This window comes from Pipistrellus hanaki (assembly GCF_964339955.1).
Source record: "Pipistrellus hanaki genome assembly, chromosome: 5".
NCBI classification, from domain to species: domain Eukaryota; kingdom Metazoa; phylum Chordata; class Mammalia; order Chiroptera; family Vespertilionidae; genus Pipistrellus; species Pipistrellus hanaki.
This window is the reverse complement of record NC_140507.1, coordinates 14,304,717-14,327,651: the sequence shown is the minus strand read 5'-3', so window position 1 is coordinate 14,327,651 and position 22,935 is coordinate 14,304,717. Positions and strand designations below refer to the sequence as shown.

The window sequence follows — 22,935 nt, the reverse complement described above, 5'->3', positions numbered from 1 at the left end:
TGGGGAGGAGGACTCCATGCTGCTTGTTGCTCAGCCCTTTACCTGGGTAGGAATGCAGGAGGAGAAGTGACCTATCTGAGTCTAATGGCAAGTTTCTAGACCAAGGACCACAAGGCAGCTGGTAGCATCAAAAAGCCTGTGCTGGATTCTTGGCTTCTGTGTTGGATTACAGGCTGAGTGCCCTCGCTGGACCTCAGTTTCCTCATTTGAGAAATGAGATACTTACTAATAGAGCCTACTTCTCAGGGGTATGCAAAGACTACATGAATATATGTGTAACATATAGCTAGCGCTCTGTAAATAGCATTCATATTACTCATGTCTCTGCTCTCTATCCCCCCTCCATACCACACTGGAAACACACAGGGCATTGATTTGGGGGTTTTACTTTCAGCTGCAGAGCTGTCTGGGTTAGTAGAGTGGACCTGGGCTTCCAGTCTGGAAACCTGACTGAAGCCCTCCTCTGCCTCTCTGGTGTTCTGGAACCTTTTACTGGTCACCTTCCCTCTCTGGCCCGCAGCTTCTTCGTCTAGAAAACGCCGTCCAAGAGAAATACACTGTGAGCCACATATATCATTTTAAATTGCTTAGTAGGGCCAAAACCAGTTTGGCTCAGTGGATAGAGCATTGGCCTGTGGACTGAAAGGTCCTGAGTTCGATTCCGGTCAAGGGCATGTACGTACCTTGGTTGTGGGCACACCCCAGTGGAGGGTGTGCAGGAGGCAGCTGATCGGTGATTCTCTTTAATCGATGTTTCTAACTCTCTATCCCTCTCTCTTCCTCTTTGTAAAAAAAATCAATAAAATATATTTAAAAAAATTTTTAAATTGTTTAGTAGGAGTAAAGCAAATTAATTTTAATAATATAATTTTCTTAACCCATGTAGCCAATATATCATTTCAGCAAGTCATCAATACTAAAAAAAAAAAAAAAATAATTAGTTATTTTGTTCTTTTTTTTTTTCTTCTTACTTTGAAATCTGAATGATTTTCAATTTGGGCAATTTTGGCAATTGTGTAGGATGATTTTGGTTGTCACAAGGGGAGGGGCAGGGAGGGCAGCCGTGTGTGCTACTGGCATCTAGAGGGCAGAGACCCGGATGCTGCTAACTACCCTCCATGCACAGGGCAGCCCCCCACGACAAAGCACAAACAGTGCCTGTTATACCGCACAGTCTAGCTCAGTGCAGATCAGCCAACGTCACATGGAGCTGATGGCTGCCATATCGGACACGATGGCTCTGTAACAGAAAACATTTAGTCATGCACTTGGAGAAGCCACGTTTTTTAGGAATTGGGGTTTTGGTACGTTTGTTTTTCTACTCATCCCAAAAGTATTGGCCAAATGAGATGTGGCTGGCTCCCAGGGCCTGGCTGGCTAAGGGCAGAGCCCATCTGTCCCAGGCTGGTCAGACTCTTCCCAAAGCCACCCGCCCTCCCTGGGGGACTGAGCCCGGGACAGACAGTGCACCCCATTGTTCTCTTCTGGGGAGACAACGCTGCAGGCCCTGCTACCTGCCTGACAGGGCTATTGTGGCTCCAGGAGAAAAGGGCTTTGTAGGGAAGCAGAGAGGAGCCTGCAGTTCAATGGGGCCCTTTATGCCCGTGTTCCCAGGATGGCAGCCCGGCGAGGCCCCGCCCCCTCCTAGAACAAGCAGAACCCTGGGCCCAGAGGGGTGTGGAGGGCTCTCTAGCAGATCCCAGCTCCTTCCAGTTGAGCCCACTGTACTGAGACAGGAAATTCGCCTAACTCTGAAAGGCCCCGTCTCCAAGCACAGGATGAACTCAGGACTGCCCTTACCTCCGGGCAAGGGGGCCCAGCCCTGCACCCTGAAACGTAGTGGCTCCACCAGTCACAAGCACGTACCAAAATAAGTGTATTAACAACACGTGGGCGTCTGTATCTCAGGATCTGGGCTGCACAATGCACTGTAACCTCAACGGGCTCCCCCGTGATTTAAAAAGGCCAGGCCAATCGAAGCTAGAGTCACGCTTGGGTATTTGCTATTGCCTTAGTGTGCGAGGGTCCTCGAAGAGCAACTGCTACCCGTATTCACTGGCTGTGGTCCCCTATGGCATAGTCAGTCACCAGGTTAGTGCGTGCATAAAAATAAATAAATAAATAAATAAATTAATTAATTTAATTAAATAAAAATAAAAAGGCCAGGCCACAGGGACCTACTCCACCTCTCTTGTCCTCTGTTTTTATTGTTACATAACCGCATCAAGTCTTTCCCTCACCCTATTTTTTAATGGTGATTTAGATAATTGATCCCATTGTGTTTCCCCCCATAATACATAAAGTTCTCTGGGGACAGGGACCAAGTATGGTCCCTGTCCCCAGAGAACTTTATGTATTATGGGGGGAAACACAATGGGATCAATTGTGGCCTCCAGTCACATCCCTTCCTTCTTTCATTCAATTTACCAAGCTTCTATCACCATTCATTCCACGTGTTACCGACCCTTTATGTGCCCAGCACTACCAGACCTCCGCTGAATGAATGAGCAAGGTGGAGAGGTAGGAAGTCAGGAAGGCGGGCAGGAAGGGAAAAAATCAGGGTTCTGGGGGGTGGCCCGAGAGGGCCCCAGCTGGCACCCGTGTCCCCTCCCATCCCCCACTTCCACCGTGGCAGGAAAACTGCCCTCTCTCCCGCCACCGTCCTGGGGCCCATCAGCGCTGTCCCCGGAGAGGGAGCTGGGTGCCCGCCCCAGCTTCGGAGGGTGGAGGCGCCCGGGGACCCGCCCCCGGCCGCCTGCTCTGGGCGAGGGGCGGTGACTCCCTCTCGTCCGCCCCCCCAGAGGGCGTGCGCCCCTCTGTGGCCGCTCGAGTGCAGGAGGCGGGGGGCCTTAGAGTTGCCCAAGCCCCTGGGTGACGCCTCCCCGGGGACCCTCCCCTTCTGGGGCGCGTCATTCTCCCTGCCCCCGGGTCCGACCCGGGCGGCTTCTCGGCTTCTCGCACGCCCGCCCGGGACGAGTCTCAGCCACCTGCTCCGGAGCCCGGGCGCCCGGCGCCCATGGAGCCGCCCGCCGGCAATGCCAGCTATGCCAGCTGCGAGAACGGTGGGTACAGCACCAAGAAGGGGCGGGGTGGCGGGATAGGGGGAACCCAGGGGACTGCGCGCCTTCCATTCCGCGCTCCTTTCCTTCACACCCTCTCCTGCCAGGGGCGCCCAAAACCGAGGGGTGATATGGGTGGGGGTAGGGTGGGCATGGGGAGGGGATTGGGATGGGGGAGGTCAGTACGAGTTGTCTCCCACCCAGTTCTCAGACCTACCTTGGGAAGGAGCTGGGGTTCTGGCTGGCTTCCCCCATCTTGGGAGCTGGGTAGCTGAAGGGACAAGGGGAGAAAGGGGGACAAATGGGGTAGGGAGGAGGGGGAAGCAGGCACTGATTGCGATAGGTCGATCTAGAGGTGTGGGATCCCAGGTTTCTTTTCATGTAATACCTGCTTCAGACTTTAGTACCTGCCCGCGTCTGGCTGTCTCCCTGGAGCCCATTAAAAACAGGTGAGGGCACCCCCCGAAACCCACACACACCTTTTAGGAAAAGGGGGGAAAGAACAAGCCATAAGGCAAGACCCTTGGCTTTACATCGACTTCTTACTGCTTAACTCTTAACACAACCCTGGAAGACAGGTAGATAGGGTTGCCTTACTGTCTGGAGACAGAGATTCCGCTGCTCTGGAAAGTCTGAAAACTCCGGGTAATACAATGGAGAATAGAATATAGAACGAGGGCTCTTGGATTCTGAAACCCATACTCCCACCACTGTGCTCAAATCGTTGTTGCTATGTCTCTGCTTTCTCACCTGTCTGAGCTGTGGGATTCCCCTGTTGTCCTAACTTCTCTCTCCAGTGAAGCTGTCAAAACCGGCCTGTTGGGTGTTGGCTGGTTTCCTGACCAACCAGGTCGTTCGTTTTCAGCCTCTCCTTCCCCTGGGGAAGAACACGTTCCCAGCCCCGGTGTGCGCTGGAAGAGAAGCAGGAATGCTGGGGCCCAACACCTGCCTGTCCGATGGCATCCTTCCCAGAACTGGTTGCCTTTGGCCCTCAGCCCTCTCGCTTTTTCCTGTTGTCCCTACGGGAGGACTTGACTCCATGTGTAGGGTGCTGTGCCCCTGGGGGCTTCAGGCCTCTCCAAAACAGCCAAACCCACAGCGGGCCCTTTGGTTCCACCTGCTGGCGGTGCACCGTCAGGAGGGCAGGGGCTGGCGTGGGGATGGGCTTGTCCTTCCCCTTGGGAGTCACCTTCCTTGGCCCACATCCTCCCAGGCTCTGGCTCATTTCCTGGGCCCAGGGAACTCCCAGGCTTGACTCTTGAGGAACAGGAGTGAGCAATCAGAACGAGTTTGATTAGGGGCAGAGAGATGACTTCTAATGGTCTCATCTTCTCTCGATTGTGACACTGATGTCAGACAGGTTGCCCACTGTAAAGGACACGTAGGTATCCCCTGGTGGGTTCCACACCCTGCTGCCACGGGGTGTGTGACACAAGTTAGTACTTCCCCTTCTCAGGGCCTCAGTTTCCCCGGCTGAAAGGGGGCTGGACAGGTGCCTTTTGAGGACTGTTCCAGCTCGGCTGGCCCAAGGAAGAAAGGCCAACATTGCTCTTGTTTAGTTCCACTGAGAGGCCACTCTGGGGGCTGCGTATTCCACAGCCAGAGCTGCTTGACTTGGAATTATTGCAAGCTGGGTCCAGGCTTACATCCTTGACACAGGATACGGGTCTTTATGACACACAGTTAGAAAAAGACCTGCCACCAGAGGTCACAAGTTCAAAAGCCTACAAGGGCTGAGTACGTAAAAATAAATAAATAAATAAATAAATAAATAAATAAATAAATAAATATTTAAAAAAAAAAAATGACAGTAGGAAGCCTGGTATGGACTCTGGGGCATGGCAAAGAGCATGTCCCGTTTAGGGGGACAGCAATGCTCTGTGGCAGCCAATTGTTACAGTGGGAAGGTCTGCCCCATAAGGTAACCAAGAGCTGCATTTTTATGCGAAATCTCCTGGTTTTTAAATGTTGGTAACAAATTCATATTTTTAAATAACCCTCCAGAGGCCAAATGAAACGCCACCATCCCCCCTGCTCCCTGTGTTAAGGGTTGGTGGTGGCTGAGAGTATGGGTTTTGGCGGTAGGTAGGTTTGGGGTCCAATTCCGGCTTCACCAGTTTCCAGCAGTGTAGCCTTAGGCAGGTTGCCGAACTTATCAGGGTCCCAATTTCTCCAGCTAAAACCCTGGACATATAACTGTGCCATTTTCATGATGGGAAGGTCCATGGAAAGCCCGGAAGCAGAGGCCCACGTGGAGGACCATTGGCTATGCTTTGTCCTGTTCCTTGAACTTGGACGGCTTAGCTTTTTGACTAAGTGTCTGCCCCCTCAGGCCCAAGTTTGTCCTGTTGTCCTCCGTGTTTGTGCCAGAAGGGCCAGCAGAGGGCTCTGGGGCATGAGGGCAGATTCAGACTCACAGACTCTAGGACTTAGAAAGCAAATTACAATCAGAATCTGAGAGAGACACTGGTCCCTCTGAGGCCTGAAAATAATTCCCAGCCTCTGCCACAAGCACGGGAGGTCTCAGAAGTAAGGCCGGGGAATGGTCAGTTATAACAAACTGAACGCTTATATTTCATCATCCTCGGGCCTAAAAAGGGCTGTGGGATCTCTAACCTCACTGCCTCATGTTACCTGTCAGGGTCTCCATTGTGGCTGTTGGGGAGATGTAAGTGAGGAGGTCTCCGGAGGGAGAACCCCCGTGTGATCCTGTGCTGTTGGAGGCCCGGAGGCTGGGAGGGGATTCCTGTGGAGGTGGGAGGTCAGACTCAAGGAGAGCTCGGGACCCTGCCTGTTGTTTGGTCCAGAAGAGCTGAGTGGCCTGCTGCTGGAGTTCTGGAGTCCACCTGTGGTCGTAGGCGAGGTGTCTGTGAAACCCGTGTCTGTGAAATGGGATTGAAAGACAGCACTTACATGACAGGTGGTTATAAGAATCTGATGAGCCGAAACCGGTTTGGCTCAGTGGTAGAGCGTTGGTCTGTGGACTGAAAGGTCCCAGGTTCGATTCCGGTCAAGGGCATGTACATTGGTTGCGGGCATGTCCCCAATGGGGGTATGCAGGAGGCAGCTGGTCGATGTTTCTCTCTCATTGACGTTTCTATCTCTCTATCCCTCTCTCCTCCTCTCTGTAAAAAATCAATAAAATATATTAAAAAAAAAAAAAAAAGAATCTCATGAGTTCATGAAAGCCTGGAGTAAGCTCTAGTGAATGCTAACTGCTATTTTTAGGTTGGTGGTGGTGGTGTGGGGGGCAGGGTGCGGATGGAGTCCTGCCATGGTTGAAGCATGGGGTCTGATTCTAATATTTTTAAAGCATGCTGATGTCTCTCACCCTGGTCTTCCCGCCTAGGCTCCCTGATCACCCTATATTGCTCCTCCCAGCAAGTCCTGTGCCAGATCGTCGGTGACCTCAACCCCCTGGCGCCCAGCAATGTCACCTCTATCAGCTGGCATGAGAGGTTCACGAAGTACTACAGCTTCTATGTCGGCCTGGGTCTGGCCTTCCTGTCCAGCTTCCTCATCGGCAGCAGCGTCATCCTCAAGAAGAAAGGCCTCCAGCGTCTGGTGGCCTCGGGGGCCACGCGGGCTGGTAGGCTCCTGGGGCGGGGGAAAGGGGAGGTAGAGATGAGGTGCTGAGCAGCTGAACCCTCAGACAGCCACGTGAACCTCCCTTCACTGCAGCAGTTTGAGAGACTGGCCTGGAAGGGTGCAAAAGGCTCACTGTCAACCCCAGTGGGAATCCAGTCCAATATATCCTGACATCCTCATGATCACTTAACTGGGGTGAAGAGAGGGAAGAGTCTCAGGGCCAAGAATCAGAAACCCCACGTCTAGTCCCAGTTTTATTTCTTTTTTTTTTTTTTAATATATTTTATTGATTTTTCACAGAGAGGAAGAGAGAGGGATAGAGAGTTAGAAACATCGATGAGAGAGAATCATCGATCAGCTGCCTCTTGCACACCCCCTACTGGGGATGTGCCCGCAACCACGGTACGTGCCCTTGACCGGAATCGAACCCGGGACCTTTCAGTCCGCAGGCCGACGCTCTATCCACTGAGCCAAACCGGTCCCGGCCCAGTTTTATTTCTTATCAGCTGTGTCATCATAGACGAGTCACAACTTCCCTACAAAATGAGACTACAAGTACCTCTGTCTGGAACAATGTCAGACACTACTGTGCCCTCAGTTGCTAGCATATTGACCCCCTTTATGGGCTACACAAAATTGTGGAATCTCTGTCCACAGGGATGTGCTTATTTTGGAAAATAAGATATGCACCCATGAAACATTTCTTGAGAAATGACATCACGTGTACAAGCATGTCCTTATTTAATCATCATTCGCTGTGTACCTGCTGTGTGCCAGGTGCCACGTTGGACATGGGATGCAGTGCCTGGGGCATTGAATCTGGTGGGAGAGACAGGCATGACAGTAGGCAGTTGTTCCATTGTGTGTGATGTGCTGCCGTGGGGAAAATAGGAGGCTATGGCAATATTTTGGAGGAACATGTAAAGCCTGGGCTATGGGAGTTAGGGGAGGTTTTCTGGAGAAGCAATTCAGAAGCTGAGACCTAAATAATGAGGTGATAACCAGGTGAGGGGGAGGGAGGAGGATGTAGTGTTCCAGGCAGAAAGAACAGCATGTGCAAAGGCTCAGAGGTGAGAGAGCATGAGTGGTATTAGAAACTGAATGTAGTTCAGGATGGCTGGAGCGTGGCCAGGGAAGAGATGGTGTTGGGGCCAGATCATGACGGGTTGAGTAAACTGGGCTTCAGAATTTGAGCGTGATTGTAAGTGACTGAAATTTATGATGTGTGATGATTCCTGGTGGCTGGGTAGAGAATGAATTAGGGATAAGTTGGAAGACCAACTAGGGGAGAGAGACAGCAGAACTTTGTCTGGGCCTGAGAGAGAGCTGTGGAAATGGAGACAAGTGGTGGAGTCCAGTTTTGAAGGTAGAACTTACTGGGTTTGATGTAAGAACACGAGTCAAGGATGACACAGCTTTATGGTTTGAGCAACTGGGAAGATGAGGGTGCTGTTTTGAGAGATGAATAATGCAGGAGGAGCAGGTTTGTGAAAAGATGATGTGTTCAAGTTGGGACATGTTCAATTTAATTTTCTGCTATTTTAATATCTTCTGAGATTTCAAACCTTAGAGTAAAATGCTTTCAGAGCTGTTAACTCTTTTTGTGTGTGAGAGAGAAAGATTTTAACTCCTTTAGAAACCTACAGACCTTAGAGAAATGGGAATGTACAAAAAGTGACATGCAATTTTGGATCTTCACAGAACCATCTTTAACCCAGCCATTATCATCATCATGGCTAATATTATTGAGTATTGACTATGGATCAGGCTCTGTGCCCACCATGTGAGCAAAGCAGACACAATTCCATTTTAGTGGGAGAAATGCCAGAAATAAATAGATCGATTCACATTATAGATGATACACGTAAGAAGAAGAGCTGGGTGAGATGATAGAAAGCTCCAAGGGAGAAAGGTCTCAGAGGCAGCATCACTATATCAGGATATTTGCCTGAATCTACACCCACTCTATAGAGGCCTATAGAGACCTATAGAGTGGGTGTAGATTCAGGCAAATATCCTTAAGGAGACTATTCTGAACACAGAAAAGCATGTGCAAAGGTCTTAAGGGTGAGCCTGGCAGGTGTGGCTCAGTGGTTTAGCCTTGACCTATGAACTAAGAGATCATGCAATTCGATTCCTGGTCAGGGCACATGCCCGGGTTGTGGGCTCTGTCTCCAGTAGGGGGTGTGCAGGAGGCAGCGGATCAATGATCCTCTCTCCTCTCTCATCATTTATGTTTCTATCTCTTCTCCCTTTCTCTCTGAGATATATATATATATATATATATATATATATATATATATATATATATATGAATGACTCATCATTTTTGAAGAACTAAAATAGCTCCTGAGCAGCTAGATTGTAGTAAGAAGAGTGGCAGATGCCTTGGGAGAGGTGAGCAGGGTCAAAACTATGAACTTGTTCATAGTCTTTATCCTAAGAGTATTTGGAAGCCATTGGCCAGCTATAAGCTGAGAAAGACTAAGTCATAGACCACTGGCTGCGATGAAAGGAATGGATTATAATGGGATAAGAGAAGAACCAGAAGAGGCTGCTGCCTCAACCCAGCCCAGAGGTGATGATAGTCCTTGCAGTTGGGTGGTGGCCATGGAGAGGACACATGTAAGATGCTTTTTGGAGACAGAATCAGCAGGATGGACTGGATGCAGAAGGTGGAGGGGTGGGAGGAGTCAAGGGTTAAGCCTGGTTTCCGGCTTCAGCAACTAGGTACATGGAGGTGCCAGTTACTGAGTTTCATTTGGTGGATGGATGGGGAGCAGGTAAAATTAAGAGTTCCATTTAGGTCAGAGTTTGAGGTGCCTTTGAGAGATCCAAGAGTTGTCAAATAAGCAACTGGATATACATCTGGGCTCCGAAGGAAGGATCGGGGCACATAGTACATGAAATAGAGACACTAGCACAGAGTCAGTATTTAAAATTTGGGGAATGGGTGAACTCACGAGGAAAGGGCCCAGAAGCATGCCTGGAGGACTAACCACAGCTAACACACATTGTACCTCAGATTGTGGCGCGAAGGCAGAGATAGAAACGCTGCCGGAGAAAGTGTGGCCAAGCTCTAACTCTGTGTCCCTTTCTTTCTGCAGTGGACGGAGGCTATGGCTACCTGAAGGACTCCATGTGGTGGGCCGGGTTTCTCACCAGTAAGTGGGGGCTTTGCTACCAATGACAGTGACCTACTGAGGGCAGAGGCAGAGGTGAAAGGAAGGGTGGAGGGGACGCTTCTGTCTCCAGTGAGCAAAGTTTGAATGTGAGGCCCAGGTTTTCAGGGGGAAGCCTGAGAGTCTTTGCAGGTAAAACAGCTTTCCTGCATCTCAGATCACGTTCTCAACCCTAAGTCAATTTTTCATCCATGAAGCATCTGTTCCCAGAGAGATTTGTACAGAGCTGGTCATGATAAAAGAGCAATTTCTCAACCTCCCCCAAAATGTAGGGGGATATCATTGTCTGTTGGCGTCTCTTGGACTTCTCTATAACAGAAGCTGGTGCTCCTGAGCCAGTTCCTCCATTCCACAGGTAATCTGTGGGTTCACTTAGCACAAGGCTGGCCTGCCACTTAAGGTTTGCCCAGATTTTCACATTCACACGTTTCCACCCACCCTCTCTGGCTTTTAAGCCCTAATTCTTTCAGATGGGAAATTAGCCAGCTTTCCATTTATAATTCCCCACGTCGCGTTTTGATTCCAGTCCTAGCCGGAGCTATCCCATTTATCATCTGCTTTCAAAGGGCAGACCCATCATTCTCTTCCAGCGGAGAGGCAGAAGAGGCACGGCAGGAGTCTGCAAGCGGGGGAGAATGGGGCCCTTTGAGAATGTCAGGCTTTCTAACCACCCGCCTCTCTGTTGTAAACGGCCCACAGTCCCTCTAGGAAAGATGACTCTGGACCAGTTGGTACCTGTAGAATTAATAACTGTAACTGTTTCTTTACTTGATAATTAACACTTTATAAAACTTATCTTGCTGAAACCGGTTTGGCTCAGTGGATAGAGTGTCGGTCTGTGGACTGAAGGGTCCGAGGTTCGATTCCGGTCAAGGGCATGTACATTGGTTGCAGGCACATCCCCAGTAGGGGGTGTACAGGAGGCAGCTCGTCGATGTTTCTCTCTCATCGATGTTTCTGGCTCTCTGTCCCTCTCCCTTCCTCTCTGTAAAAAAATCAATAAAATACATTTTTTTTAAAAAACAACTTATCTTTAAGATACAGAGCACATATTGGCAGTCCTTGAGACACACTTAACTATGCCTGGACTAGAAGCCAAGAGACCTTAACAATAAGATCATGTCTGCTCACAACCATGTCATATGACTTTGAACTCCGGGCCTCGCTTCCCCATCTTTAACATGGAAAGATTTGATCAGGATGACCTGGGCCTCACCTTCTGATCAGATTCTCCAGGGAGAGAGCATGAGGATCAGGACTTTAAGGCTGCTAGTCTGGGGTTCTGTGAATGGCCCAACACTGAATGAAGCCGTCTCCACCCAGATTCATGTGGGCTGGAGATGGAGCATTGGAGCCTCTTTTCTCCCTTCATTTCCTAGTGGCTGCTGGAGAAATCGCCAACTTCGGGGCCTACGCATTCGCTCCTGCGACAGTCATCACACCTCTGGGAGCGCTGAGTGTCCTCATCAGGTTATTGTCACCTCTCTTGCTTTCCCCGGCTCTTTCCTATTTTCAGTTTGTTGAGGTCTGGAATTGCCAAGTGGAGTCAACTGCCACTGGCAATGAGGGACGTGGATTGGTCCTAGCTCCCACAGGAGGCATTATGCTGTTCAGAGCTCTGGCTCCTGTTATTGCTTGCTGCCAGTGGCTCTAGCATCTCCTCATCTCACCGGGCAATGGAGAGGCAGGCCAAGTCCAAACCCATGGGAAGGGTTTCCACTGCCAACTGCCCAAACGTCTCTCATCAGTGTTTTGGTTCCCCGATAGGAAAAACTTACAAGTGAAAAGCATGAATCCAAGGTGAACATGCCCTGAGATCTCATCGTAGCTCTACCACTTTGCAGTTATGTTACCATCTGCAAGTCACTTAACCTCTCTAGGCCTCTGTTTCCCCACCTGCTAAATGAGGATGCTAATAACACCTACTTCAGGGCATGGCCACAAGGACTAAATAAGATCGTGCGCAGAAAGTGCATAGTTAGACTGGCATTGAAAAGGAACCATGGCTAACATATATGAACGGCTTACTACATCCTAGATATTCTAAATGAATTTCGTGTAGTAACTCATTTAATCCTGTCAGCATCCCTGCTAAAAGTAGGGGAGACCTGAGGCCCAGAAAGGTTAAGCAATGAACAAGGTCACGCAGGTCCTAAGAGGCTGAGCTGAGTTTCCCACCAGCAGCTGAGCTGAGTTTTTCACTCTAATGTGAGTCTGGGTGCTCAGCCACTGTGCTATGTTGTCTTGCAAACATTAGCTAGTTTAACAAATAACTGATACTCAATGTGTGTGCTTCCCATTGCCCCTTTCCTCCTGATCCACAAACACAATTCTTCTGGGGGTGGGGATGGGGTGTCCTGTAGCCCCATTGGAAGCTGCCTTGAATTGGCTTAACCTTGGAGCCTTGGGGGATCCTAGCCACCCACACCAGATCTATGATTGCGCAGCTTCGTACTCCTTGATGACAAGCTTTGCAAGACTTACAGTCAAAAACAACAGCTAGAGCTGTGACTCATCTTGCATAGTTGGCTGCTGTAGCAGTGTTACCACGACTGCTTATCTGATTCATTTACAAATTCCCAGCCCTGGGAAGTTGGGAGGGTCGGAAGTCCTCCAGTGTGTGACCTCTGCTCACTCAAAGGCACCAGGCTCTCTTGAACAGGCCGAGTGGATAAAAGGTTTTTGGTCTTTTGAGAGGAGAGATGGGAACTTGGACATTAATCCCCTCCAACTGGGCCTCGGTCAGAAACAGATTTTTACTTTAAACACATCCTTTGTAAAGAAACAAAAGCATGCCCCAGCAATTATATCATTCTTGCCCGATTTCCCTCCCTTCTCCCTTCTTCCTTCACCTCTGCTAGCTCATCTGGAAGATGTGAGGGGAATGAAAATTACATAATCTAGGAACAGCAAGGAAGTAGGGGTACTTTGCCCAGAAAAAGAAAGGAATATATGTACTACTATATGTAATACTGAGAGAGAGAGAGAGAGAGAGAGAGAGAGAGAGAGAGAGAGGGAACTGGAAAAAACAAAAAAAACAAAAAAAAAAAGGAAAGGAAGAGGAGACTCAGGGGAGTCATGAGAATTCTCTGCAGTGATGTTTAGAGGAAAACCCACAGGCTTTAAAATGAGACAGAACTGGAGCTCAGATCCTGGCTCAGCTACTAACCAGTCGTATGACCTCTCCAAGTTATTTTAACTTCTGTGAGGCTCAGTTTTCTCATCTATATAACGGGGAGAACATATGCTACTTCTCAAGGAGTCGTGAGATGCTAGTGAGATAATAAATAAAAAGTTTCTAGTGTAATACATAGTATGTAACACAGGCCTGAGACACAGGCCTAGAATTGTTATTGTGGTTGTTTAGACTGACATACAAAAAGGAAAAAGGAATAGATTTGTTCTGTATGGCTCAAGGAATAGAAATGGAATAATGAGTACAAATTGCCATAATTTTGGTGTATAATTAAAATGAGCCTACAGTGGATTCATTTGCCTTGTGAAGAGGTGAGCTGCTTGCCATCAGAAGTATACAAGCCGAGGTTGAAAGCCATCTGTTTGCAAAGACGTGTTCATCGGGAAGGAAATTAGACAAGTGTGCTTTGAAGGACTCTTCCACATCTTCTGTTGTGGAATACTTCTAGTCTCTGAGTGAAAGGAACTCCCAGGCATGTCCTCAGTCCCACCAGCACACACCGTAACCCTCAATCAGTGAGGGCTTTGGGAGAGTCTCGAAAAGCTTCCCTGTGAGAGAGGAGTGCGTCCTCTGTTGTTCTCGGGGACCACCTGCTCAGACCCCATTTCTCTCCTGGGAGCTGCACAGGCCCAGCTGCCTCATCGCTCCCTCCCATTCCCACCCGCAGTGCCATCCTTTCCTCCTATTTCCTGGGAGAGAGCCTGAACCTGCTGGGGAAGCTGGGCTGTGTGATCTGTGTGACCGGCAGCACAGTGATGGTGATACATGCCCCCGAGGAGGAGAAGGTCACCACTGTCATTGAGATGGCTGCCAAGATGAAAGACACAGGTAGGCTCCAGCCTTCCCCTCCCCACCCCCCCACCCCCCCCCCCCCGCCTGCCCCCCACCCAGATCAGGAAAGCCCTGGGGGATGAACCTGGGTTGGGAGCATCTCAGGTGCTGCCACCTGGAGGCGAAGGCAAGCTAAAGGTGCTTATAGGTTTCCCAGCCTGATATCTATCCACCCATTTATTCAGTGTTTATTTAGTATGTGCCAGGCACTGTGCTGAATGCTTTATCTGCATTGTCCAGGGGTGGGGAACGTCCAGCCCATGGGCCATATAAGGCCCATGAAATCATTTGGTCTGATCCTGCCAAAGCATTAGGGGTGAGTTAATGAAATGTTTGACCAAAGAGAGCAGGCTAAATTAAGTGGATACTTTTGTATGACCTGAGAATGATGTTATAAATATCCAAATGGCGCTTGGCAGAAAAAAGGTTCCCCCACCCCTGGCATTGTCTTAGCCAGTTGTGGCTGCTATAGCAGAATACTGTAGCCTGGCTGGCTTATAAACAACAGCAATTTCTTCCCATGGTTCTGGAGGCTGGAATGTCCATGATCAAGGTGTCTGGCGAAAGCTGACTTCTGGATTCATAGAAGCCATCTTCCTACTGTGTCCCATGAGCAGAGGGGTCGAGGGAGTTCTCTGAGGTCCTTTAATAAGGATACTAATCCCATTCATGAAGGCTCCATCCTCATGACTAAAGGCCCCACCCCCAAATACCATCACTTTGGGGATTATGTTTCAACATACAAATTTGGGGGGGACACATTCTGTCTTACAGCATACATTATCTCATCTAATCCTGTGAGAAAAGCTTTCTGCGGAAGGTCTTTTTTTTTTTTTTAATCTTTATTGTTGAAAGTATTACATAGGTCCTCCTCTCCACCCCCATTAGCCTCTTCTAGCTCCCATGCCCCCTCCCCCTCCCCACCCCATTGTCCATGCCCATGGGTTATGCATATATGCATACAAGTTCATTGGTTGATCTCTTCCCACCCGCCCTCCTCAGGAAGGTCTTATTATTAGCCTTAGTTTACAAATGAGGAAACCACAGCCATGGGGTTTCTCTGTCCCCCTCTCCTCTGAAGGGTACATCGTGTTTGCTGTGCTGCTGCTGGTCTTCTGCCTCATCCTCATCTTCGTCGTCGCCCCACGCTACGGACAAAGGAACATCCTCGTCTACATCGTCATCTGCTCTGTGATCGGGGCCTTCTCTGTGTCTGCCGTCAAGGGTCTGGGCATCACCATCAAGAACTTCTTCCAGGGGCTGCCCGTGGTGCGGCACCCACTCCCCTACATCCTGTCCCTCATCCTTGCCCTCTCGCTCAGCACTCAGGTCAACTTCCTCAACAGGGCGCTAGACATCTTCAACACGTCCCTGGTGTTCCCCATCTACTACGTGTTCTTCACCACCATCGTGGTCACCTCCTCCATCATCCTCTTCAAGGAGTGGCACAGCATGTCCGCCGTGGACATCGTGGGCACCCTCTCGGGCTTCGTCACCATCATCCTGGGTGTGTTCATGCTTCATGCTTTCAGAGACCTGGACATGAGCCAGACACGCTTGCCCCACATGCACAAAACCCCCGCCCCGGCCCCCGCCCCAGAGCCCACCGTCATCAGACTCGAAGACAAGAATGTTCTCGTGGACAATATAGAACTCTCCAGGACCCCCTCGCCAGAAGAGAAGCCCAAAGTATTTATCGTCCATTCTTAAAGCTCAGGGATCCTGAGTGAGGATGAGCCCCGTGGTGCAGCCTGGCTTCCTGGCGTGGGGAGTTATATTCGGCACAGCTGTCACCGATGGGCTCTCTTCGCTGAGACGTTCATTTATACCTCATCGCCGTTTCCAGGAGGAAGACCCGTACCCAGTGTGTGGTGGGGACAGAACTTCTTGGGATCACAACTTCAGTGACCAAGCGCCCTGCCTATACTGCTGCCAGGAGGACCCCTGAACCTCCCTTCCCACGTGTTTCCTGGGTGCCATCTGTAAGTGGGTGGGAAGAAGACAGAATCTGACCTGTTGAATGTAGCCCAGTCTAAGGACTTCCCTGAGATGTTGGTCGACAGGAAATCCTCAGCGCCATTCTCCTGAGACTGACTCGCCATTCCTCAGCCCAAAGACTGGCTCAGGGTCATCGCCATGCCTCCCTGTCCAGAGACACAGCTAAGGAAAAATGTCTTGCTGCTTTTGCTGCTTCCTCTTTCTTTGGAGACAGAAGTAAGACCTCAACTGATCTTCTTACTGTGAAAGTCACCTGGTGTCTCAGGGAAACATTTTCACCAGCCCCACTCTCCAGTCCAGAAGTCAGCTTCTTCGTTCCCACTGCCTCCTCCCCCATGCCTGACCTTCTCCTCTGTCCTTACATCTTAAGGAGTCCGTTATTGCAATGTTCAGGCAGTTATCTCAGAACTCAAAGCAAAGTGACAACCACAACAAAAGATGCTTCGCAGCCAAGCTCTGCTGGCCAAACCCAGTGTGTCCTGCCTCAGAGAACATGCCCTGTTGAGCTATTAGCAGATGCACTTTTCTTTTCGTCGAGGAGTGAAACAAAATATTTGGGAGATGGGGAGAGTGAAGAGCAAAGTCAGGATTTGGCAGGAGGCAGCCACTGGCTCCATGGAAACCAGGAGCTAACTTTTGTGTTTACTTTGGTGCCCAACCAACTCCTCAGGCAGAGAGGACTCTGGGTAATTTCTGGGCTCCAGCCTTAGAGGCTTGGCCATTGGGACCAGCCTTGAACTCCAGAGACCAAGTGGGGTGTAGGCTTGGCACAGGAGCATCTGGCTGTCGACCAGATTGCCACCAAGCCCCAGTTTCCCTGATGAGCTGCCCACCTGGGAAACAGCGTGTCATGATGCTCCAACACCACCTGCTTTGGGGACTGCTGTTGGTCCCCTCACTTGGCCAGAGGCATTCACAAAACAGGAGCAGCTGGAGAGGGAGATACCTGATATCCTTCCCTTCAAGCTTTCCAGCTGCAGGAGAGTGCGAGTTGGTACAAGAACTACTGAATGGAGCCAAGTGTCTTTAAAGAGGGAGGAGCTGACCCTCAGTCTCTGAGCTGGGGCAGCTCCTCCCCTGAGAGCTTCCTGCTGCACTGTGTTTACATACCACCTTCCACCTACCCCCTCACCCCCACCTCCCACCCTCACTCCAAAACCCCCCCACCTTAACCCCCCAGTGCAGCCAAGCCCAGGCCAGTGTCTTGCTGACCTTGGAGTTCCCAAGGTGCAGCTGACCAACAGGCTGGCTTCCTGCACCTCCAGCCTCAAATCCCCAGTTGTTAAGGAATGTGGATTTCTGTCTGTAACTAAAATCAATGCAGCATGTTGGATCTTGGGAATAGCGGTAATCTGAGGGCCCTGAGAGTGTGGTCTGCAGGGTCAAGAATAAAGACCTTCGGGTGCGTTTACTTTAGACTTGCGTCTTAGCCTTCCTTAAACACGGAACAATTAATTACCGTGGTCCCTCTAGTGCTGGGAAGCCGGTCCCGATCTCGGGAGGGTTGTGGCTTCCAAGGAAGTTCCTACAGCGGAAGGCTGGTTAGGGAACAGTCAGTCAGCCTGAGCTCTTACAGCATGCTAAGAGCTTCATGTAAATTCTCTTTTTATGTCCTCCCAAGTCCTCTAGGCAGATATTTTTTTTTATCCTCATCTTTTTTTTTTTTTTTTTTAATCCAATTTTTTTTTAAAATATATTTTATTGATTTTGTACAGAGAGGAAGGGAGAGAGATAGAGAGCTAGAAACATCGATGAGAGAGAGATCATCGACCAGCTGCCTCCTGCACACCCCCTACTGGGGATATGCCCGCAACCAAGTACATGCCCTTGACCGGAATCGAACCCGGGACCCTTCAGTCCCCAAGCCGACGCTCTATCCATTGAGCCAAACCGGTCTCGGCTATCCTCATCTTATATGTGAGGAAAGGGTCTCAGTCAGAGGTTAAGAAATCGCCCAAGGCCACACAGCCAGGAAGAGTCCATGTTGATATTTGGCTCCAAGTCTGCAGGTCTTAATCTCCAGACAGTCTGATCTTACTCTGCTCATGTCTTCTGTGATCTGTGCTGTCACCGCCTCGGAGTACAGAGCAACCACCAAGGCCCAGGTGGATGTCCTAAGCACATTGCTGGGACTCATAAAAACCTTTATTGAACGAAGGAACAATACCATTCCAAATAGTCTTTTTTTTTTGCCCAAACTCTCTTGTGGACCAGCTCTCAACCCAGAGTAAGATCTAATCGAACCCCATGTTCAGCTCTGACACGGATGTCATCTCTGAGCACTTAGCCTGGGCCAGCCCTAGCTGGGCAGGCTCCCGCAGGGCACTTTGCTAATGAGCACAGCATTCCCAGAGGCAGGAGTTAGTCCCACTTGCATGAAAAGGAGTCTCTGGAACGTACCCCCGCTCACACATCTACAATAGCAAGCAGCGGAGGCAGAATCTGAACCCAGGTCTGGGCAGGTCTTTATTCTTGACCCTGCATATGGCTCCGTGTCTGAACAATGGTTGGCTTCGATGATGGGGTTAGGCAGGCAGGGCTGTTTGGTGGGGGCTTTCATGAGCAGGCACCTTAGGAGGCAGGGCCCTAGTGTTTGAGGTCTTTGATGTCCTTAGGCAAACTCACCACTAGAAAAGTAGGATCGGAATCAAGGACCCTCCCAGGGCTGCTGTGAAGAATAAATGAGGCAAAGTAGCATACGGAGCCCAGCTGGGTAAGTACTCAGTAAATGCTTCCTGCTATCACGGTTATGTGGATCCTGTCTGTCTGAGAGAGCCTCAAACTTGAAGTGGGTCCAATGAGGGAGTGAGGGTGGGATCCTTGCATGGTTTGGGAAGCATTAATGGATGAGCTCTGGAGTCTGAAAGCACCTCCCACCCCACCACAGCCCCACGTGCCCACCCAGCCCAATAGTCAGGGGCAAGTCCTCTGTCTTTGACTTTTGAAGTGTAGGATCCGTAGCAATTAAGGTGAGAACAGGGTCTCAGCTGCTGCCTAAATTCATACCAGGATCATTCACACTTTTCCTGACCCAGAACCTGATTAAACTAGACCAGCCTATGTCCGGTGCACACTAACAGCCCCTTCAACTGGTCTGGGGCAGCCCAAGGCCTGTGTACAGCTCCAGCTTCTCCCATTGAGGCTGCGGGCTGTGGTCTCTGTGGGCGCTCTCCTGAGGAGTCCTCAGGCAACAGATCCTCTCCAGGCTGAGCAGCAGGACGTTCAAACAAAGAATAGCCAGACCAGACATTTCAAATGACAATTTAGTTTAATTAAATACAAACACGGGAAAAAGGCACCATGGCCCATTCAAGTATTTTGCATAGATGTACAAATACTGTAAACAATTACTAGGTGGACGAGAGAGAGAAGATGATCTGTTTCCTATGAACAATCTCCCATATAAAAGAAAATTCACATTGCCCTGGATCTCAGACACACACACACACACACACACACACACGCAGCGGATGGTGTAAGAGGATGCGGGGAAGGGGAGCTTTGGGGGCGCCTGGCTTAGATCCTGCAGAACCCCTCTTAGCACCTTTCTGGTCAGCATACCCGTGGGCTTCCTGGGGTGTCCAGCAGAGATACTATACACGCAGTTCACACAGTCCCTGACTGCAGAACTGGTCCCCAATTTAAATAATCAAGTCTGCCATCCCCTCTGCCAAATGCGAATTTGGACATGGGCAAGGGGAAGGAGGCTGTATTCAAAAGGATTATTGCGAGAGGCAGCAAGGGCAATGGGGCCAGGGGCTACTGCGATCCCGCGAGGCCTGTAAGCGTCTCAGAGCTGGGGCAGAGAGGGCTCTTCTTTTACAGGGAGAAGTAAACAAGGCCAAAGAGAACCCAGGCGGGCAGGTAGTTCCCACCTGGAGCCCCGGGCCTGGCCTGCCGCTCCCGCCCAGACAGGCGGGGAGCCAGGCGCTGTCTCCCTGAGGTCCCCTGAGGTTTACATTTCAGAGATGGCTCCCAGGCTCGTAAGGAAAACATTTCCAAGGCTGTAAAACAGGCAGAAGGCTAAATTGGCTTTTAAAAAAGATTTATACGCAGCTCCATCTGAAAAACGCGCTGGTTAACTCAGTCCACGAAACCTTAGCTACGCTCCTCCTCTCCTCCCCAAGGGGCTCTGAACCTGGACCCACCCTCAGCCCAACATACAGCTCCTGCCCCAAAAGGCCGAGCACAAGATGGTCCCTGAATACACCTCTCTCACTCCTCCCTGCAAAAGCAAAGGCCTTTCTTCTGGAGCTCTGGGAGGCGGGCAGCCCGGGCAGCGGTTTGCCCGAGCATTCTCCTGGCTGAAATATTCCCTTTCCCAGTCTTGCAGTGATCCTTTCAAATACAGCCCCTCCTTCCTCGAGTCCGGATCTATCTTTGCAGCACATGGGCACAGGTGGCAAAGGGGGCGCAGCATGGCCGGTTCTGCTCCTGGGCAGCCCCCGTGGCCTGCCAGAGTGGTGACTCCTGGCCCCATACACAGAGCCCAGAGTGAAACAGCCAAGAGAACCGGCGGCCAAAAATCTACCAAATTTTTAAAAATCCTACCGTCTTCCAGTTCACAGTACGACTTTATGGGATGCAGGTGGTAATAATGGAAAACAAAAACAAAGCAAAACAAAAACAAGAAAGCAACAACCCAGATCTCTTTGGGCTACAGTTCCAGGGAGAGTGGACTTCAGGTTCAAAAGGCTCAAGCAGTCACAGGGCTGTGGCATTGCCCCTGCAGGGCTATCTGCCCAGGCGCGAGGGAGAAAAGCTGGACACGCCACAGGAGAATCTGTGAGCCAAGGGGTGACTTTCAGGGTGATTTTTTTTGCAGGGGGTTGTTCTTTACATTTCTGGGATCCAGCATTGAGGCCTGGACATTTGCAGTACCACACTTCAATGACAGGTGACCCTGACTTAATTGACAGCAAGGAAGGCAGAAATTGGCTATGGGGGAGGCCACCAGGGCCCATGTCAGGGAGACGGGGTGTGAACATCATGACTACCTGAGGGAAGAGACCCCATTTCCCTGAGACCTTCTAAACTCACCGATGTGTGACCCCAGGTACAGATCCCAAATCTCCCGCTTGCCTACAAACCCAAGCTATTGAGCACCTGTTGTGTGCAGAGAACTGTAAGGGGTCAGGGGCGAGAGCTCAAGTCTCTTCCATGCACTGAGGTTTCCAAGAGCACCTTCCTGGGGTGGCAGTTCCCAGAGAACATTCCAGCAACAAGTGGTCTGACTGTGCAGAGCACCACACAGCCCTCCCTCCCTGCTCTGGGGAGGGCAGGACCCTTTGAGCAGCGTCTGAGGCTGCTCCGAGTTCTCTCTGTGAGGGCAGGTAAGGCAGTGACCAGAGAGAACGCAAGGAAGTAGAGCCTAAACAGCCTGGTTGGCGCCAGCTCAGACACTCTTCCTTCGAGAACGCCGATTGCTGCTTCTTAGGGTACAGATCCTCTAGAGAGAGGGCTGCTCTGGGCACAGACTGGGGTTCCTAGTATGTCTGCTCCTAGGTCACTGCCCCGCTGCTGTCCCTGCCCCTAGGGACCTTGCTTAGGTTCAGGTTAGGGAGTAAGGGGGAGACACTCACCCTTCTGAGGTCACAAAACACAATGGAAAATGAAGCCACGCCCCCACAGCCAGGGCTCGAGTCCACTTTGGTCAACACCCGTGAGAACCGATGGAGCGAACCCTCGGGCAGGACACAAGCACCAGGTTCCCAGGAAGTCAGGATGGCTGTGGGTGCACTCCCCGCAGCACCTCACACAGGGCGGGTCCAAGCAGGGGAAAAACAAGTGCAGAAGACAATGGCAATCAAGAATGATCAAGAGTCGGGAGTGGAAACCTTTGGCATTACGGCTCAGGGGAGGCCTGGTGCTCCCCCTGCTGTCGACATTGCCTACAACTAGTACCTGTCTGAGTCGGAGAGACCCGAGAAATAAGGGGATGTGGGATGCGGGAGGGCTGAGGAGGGAACTAGATTTGTTCCCCGTGTGGATGCAGAGCCAGAAGCTGTGACGCCCACCGAGCCCAGGGCAGGGACACAGCAGCGGCCGGTGTGACCCTCAGTCTCGGAGCTACGAAGGATGGGTAAGTGCCCAGCCTCCGTCCAGCCGGGGACCTTCAGGGAGACAAGCACTGGGAGGCTCCCGTGCATACCTCCCACCACGGGCCGAGGATGGATGGCTCCTCCACGCTAAGTCCTGACCTGAAGGGCTAAGGAGACTTTTCCCAGCCGGGCTCCTCAGCCCAGACAGCCTGGGCCTGGGCACCGCTGCGGTGAGGGGCCAGCAGAAGGGAGGTTGAAGAAGCTACCATTCATCCTCTCCCGGGTGCCCTCTCCTCACCGGGCTGCATATTGCACAAAACAACACTTGGATGCCGTTGGAGGATGGGGCCTCCGGGCCTCCGAGGAGGCTGGGGAGGCAACGAGTCAAGGAGATTTTCGGAGATGCGGTGTCTGGGAGGAGGGGCTCGGAGGCGGCTTCTTCCAGGCTGTGGTGTTCAGAGTCCCGGGAAAGGGAGCAGCCCCTTAGACAGGTCTAGATTCTTGAGTTAGTCATCCACCCGGCCCTCTGCGCTGTGTAGTCAGGGAACTGTGGAAAGAGAGGGAGTGGGGGAGAGACAGGCATCAGCTACCTGCGACTGGTGGTGTCCCCTGGGGCGTGGACAGGTCAGACGCATGACAGACGAATGGCTTCCCGTGACATAACTCCGCATGGGGGTGCCCCACCCCGAGCTGACAAGCCACCTCCCTTCCTCCCCGCGAAGCTGCAGCTCAGTCCACAGATTTCCCGGGGCCCCCTGGGAACACGGGGAGTCAGCCAGCTTCCTCCCCTCCCCTGTGCTCCGACTCCCAGGCCTGGCAGCCGGAGAGCAGGTCAGTCCGGGGAAGGGGGAGGAGGAGTCACTGTGCACATCCGATCAGAGGCCGGCAATCTGCATCCGTGAACGGCCTTGGCCTTCATGGCAGAACTGAGGGGGGGGGGGGGGGCGGGGCGGGGCTGCTTCTTGTTGCCTCTTTCCAGGAAAGGAATCAGGCTCAGAGCCACCCAGACAGTCGGGTGCAGATCCAGGTTGTGGAGCCAT

The 22,935-nt window shown here is 51.2% G+C and overlaps 2 protein-coding genes and 1 long non-coding RNA gene across 3 annotated transcripts in view; 1 reads left to right on the top strand and 2 right to left on the bottom strand.

Moving 5' to 3' along the window:
- Positions 1 to 6: 6 nt before the first annotated feature.
- Positions 7 to 5,938, bottom strand: LOC311622968. Its single transcript, XR_014795074.1, has 3 exons — positions 5,694 to 5,938; positions 3,810 to 3,970; positions 7 to 42 (listed from the first exon to the last, which is right to left on the bottom strand). It is a non-coding gene; the product is annotated as an uncharacterized lncRNA (long non-coding RNA).
- On the top strand, positions 2,873 to 17,439 carry NIPAL4 (NIPA like domain containing 4). The gene is made up of 6 exons (XM_084884488.1): positions 2,873 to 3,062; positions 6,409 to 6,648; positions 9,755 to 9,811; positions 11,209 to 11,299; positions 13,693 to 13,853; positions 14,938 to 17,439. The coding sequence occupies exons 1-6, from the start codon at positions 3,017 to 3,019 to the stop codon at positions 15,564 to 15,566; spliced, it is 1,224 nt and encodes a 407-aa protein (XP_084740614.1). The 5' UTR covers positions 2,873 to 3,016; the 3' UTR covers positions 15,567 to 17,439.
- A 1,664-nt stretch (positions 17,440 to 19,103) lies between these two features.
- ADAM19 (ADAM metallopeptidase domain 19) overlaps positions 19,104 to 22,935 on the bottom strand; it is a 75,207-nt gene continuing 71,375 nt past the window's right edge. Inside the window, exon 23 of the mRNA XM_084884410.1 lies at positions 19,104 to 22,442. Within this exon, the coding sequence (XP_084740536.1) occupies positions 22,389 to 22,442 (54 nt within the window). The 3' untranslated portion in view covers positions 19,104 to 22,388. The remainder of the gene's footprint in view (positions 22,443 to 22,935) is intronic.

Excerpts from the sequence above, each read along its gene's own strand:
- NIPAL4 (XM_084884488.1), top strand. The coding sequence starts at position 3,017 with ATGGAGCCGCCCGCCGGCAATGCCAGCTATGCCAGCTGCGAGAACG. Across the intron at positions 6,649-9,754 it reads CTCGGGGGCCACGCGGGCTG|TGGACGGAGGCTATGGCTAC; the intron begins GTAGGCTCCTGG and ends TTCTTTCTGCAG. Across the intron at positions 13,854-14,937 it reads TGCCAAGATGAAAGACACAG|GGTACATCGTGTTTGCTGTG; the intron begins GTAGGCTCCAGC and ends TCTCCTCTGAAG.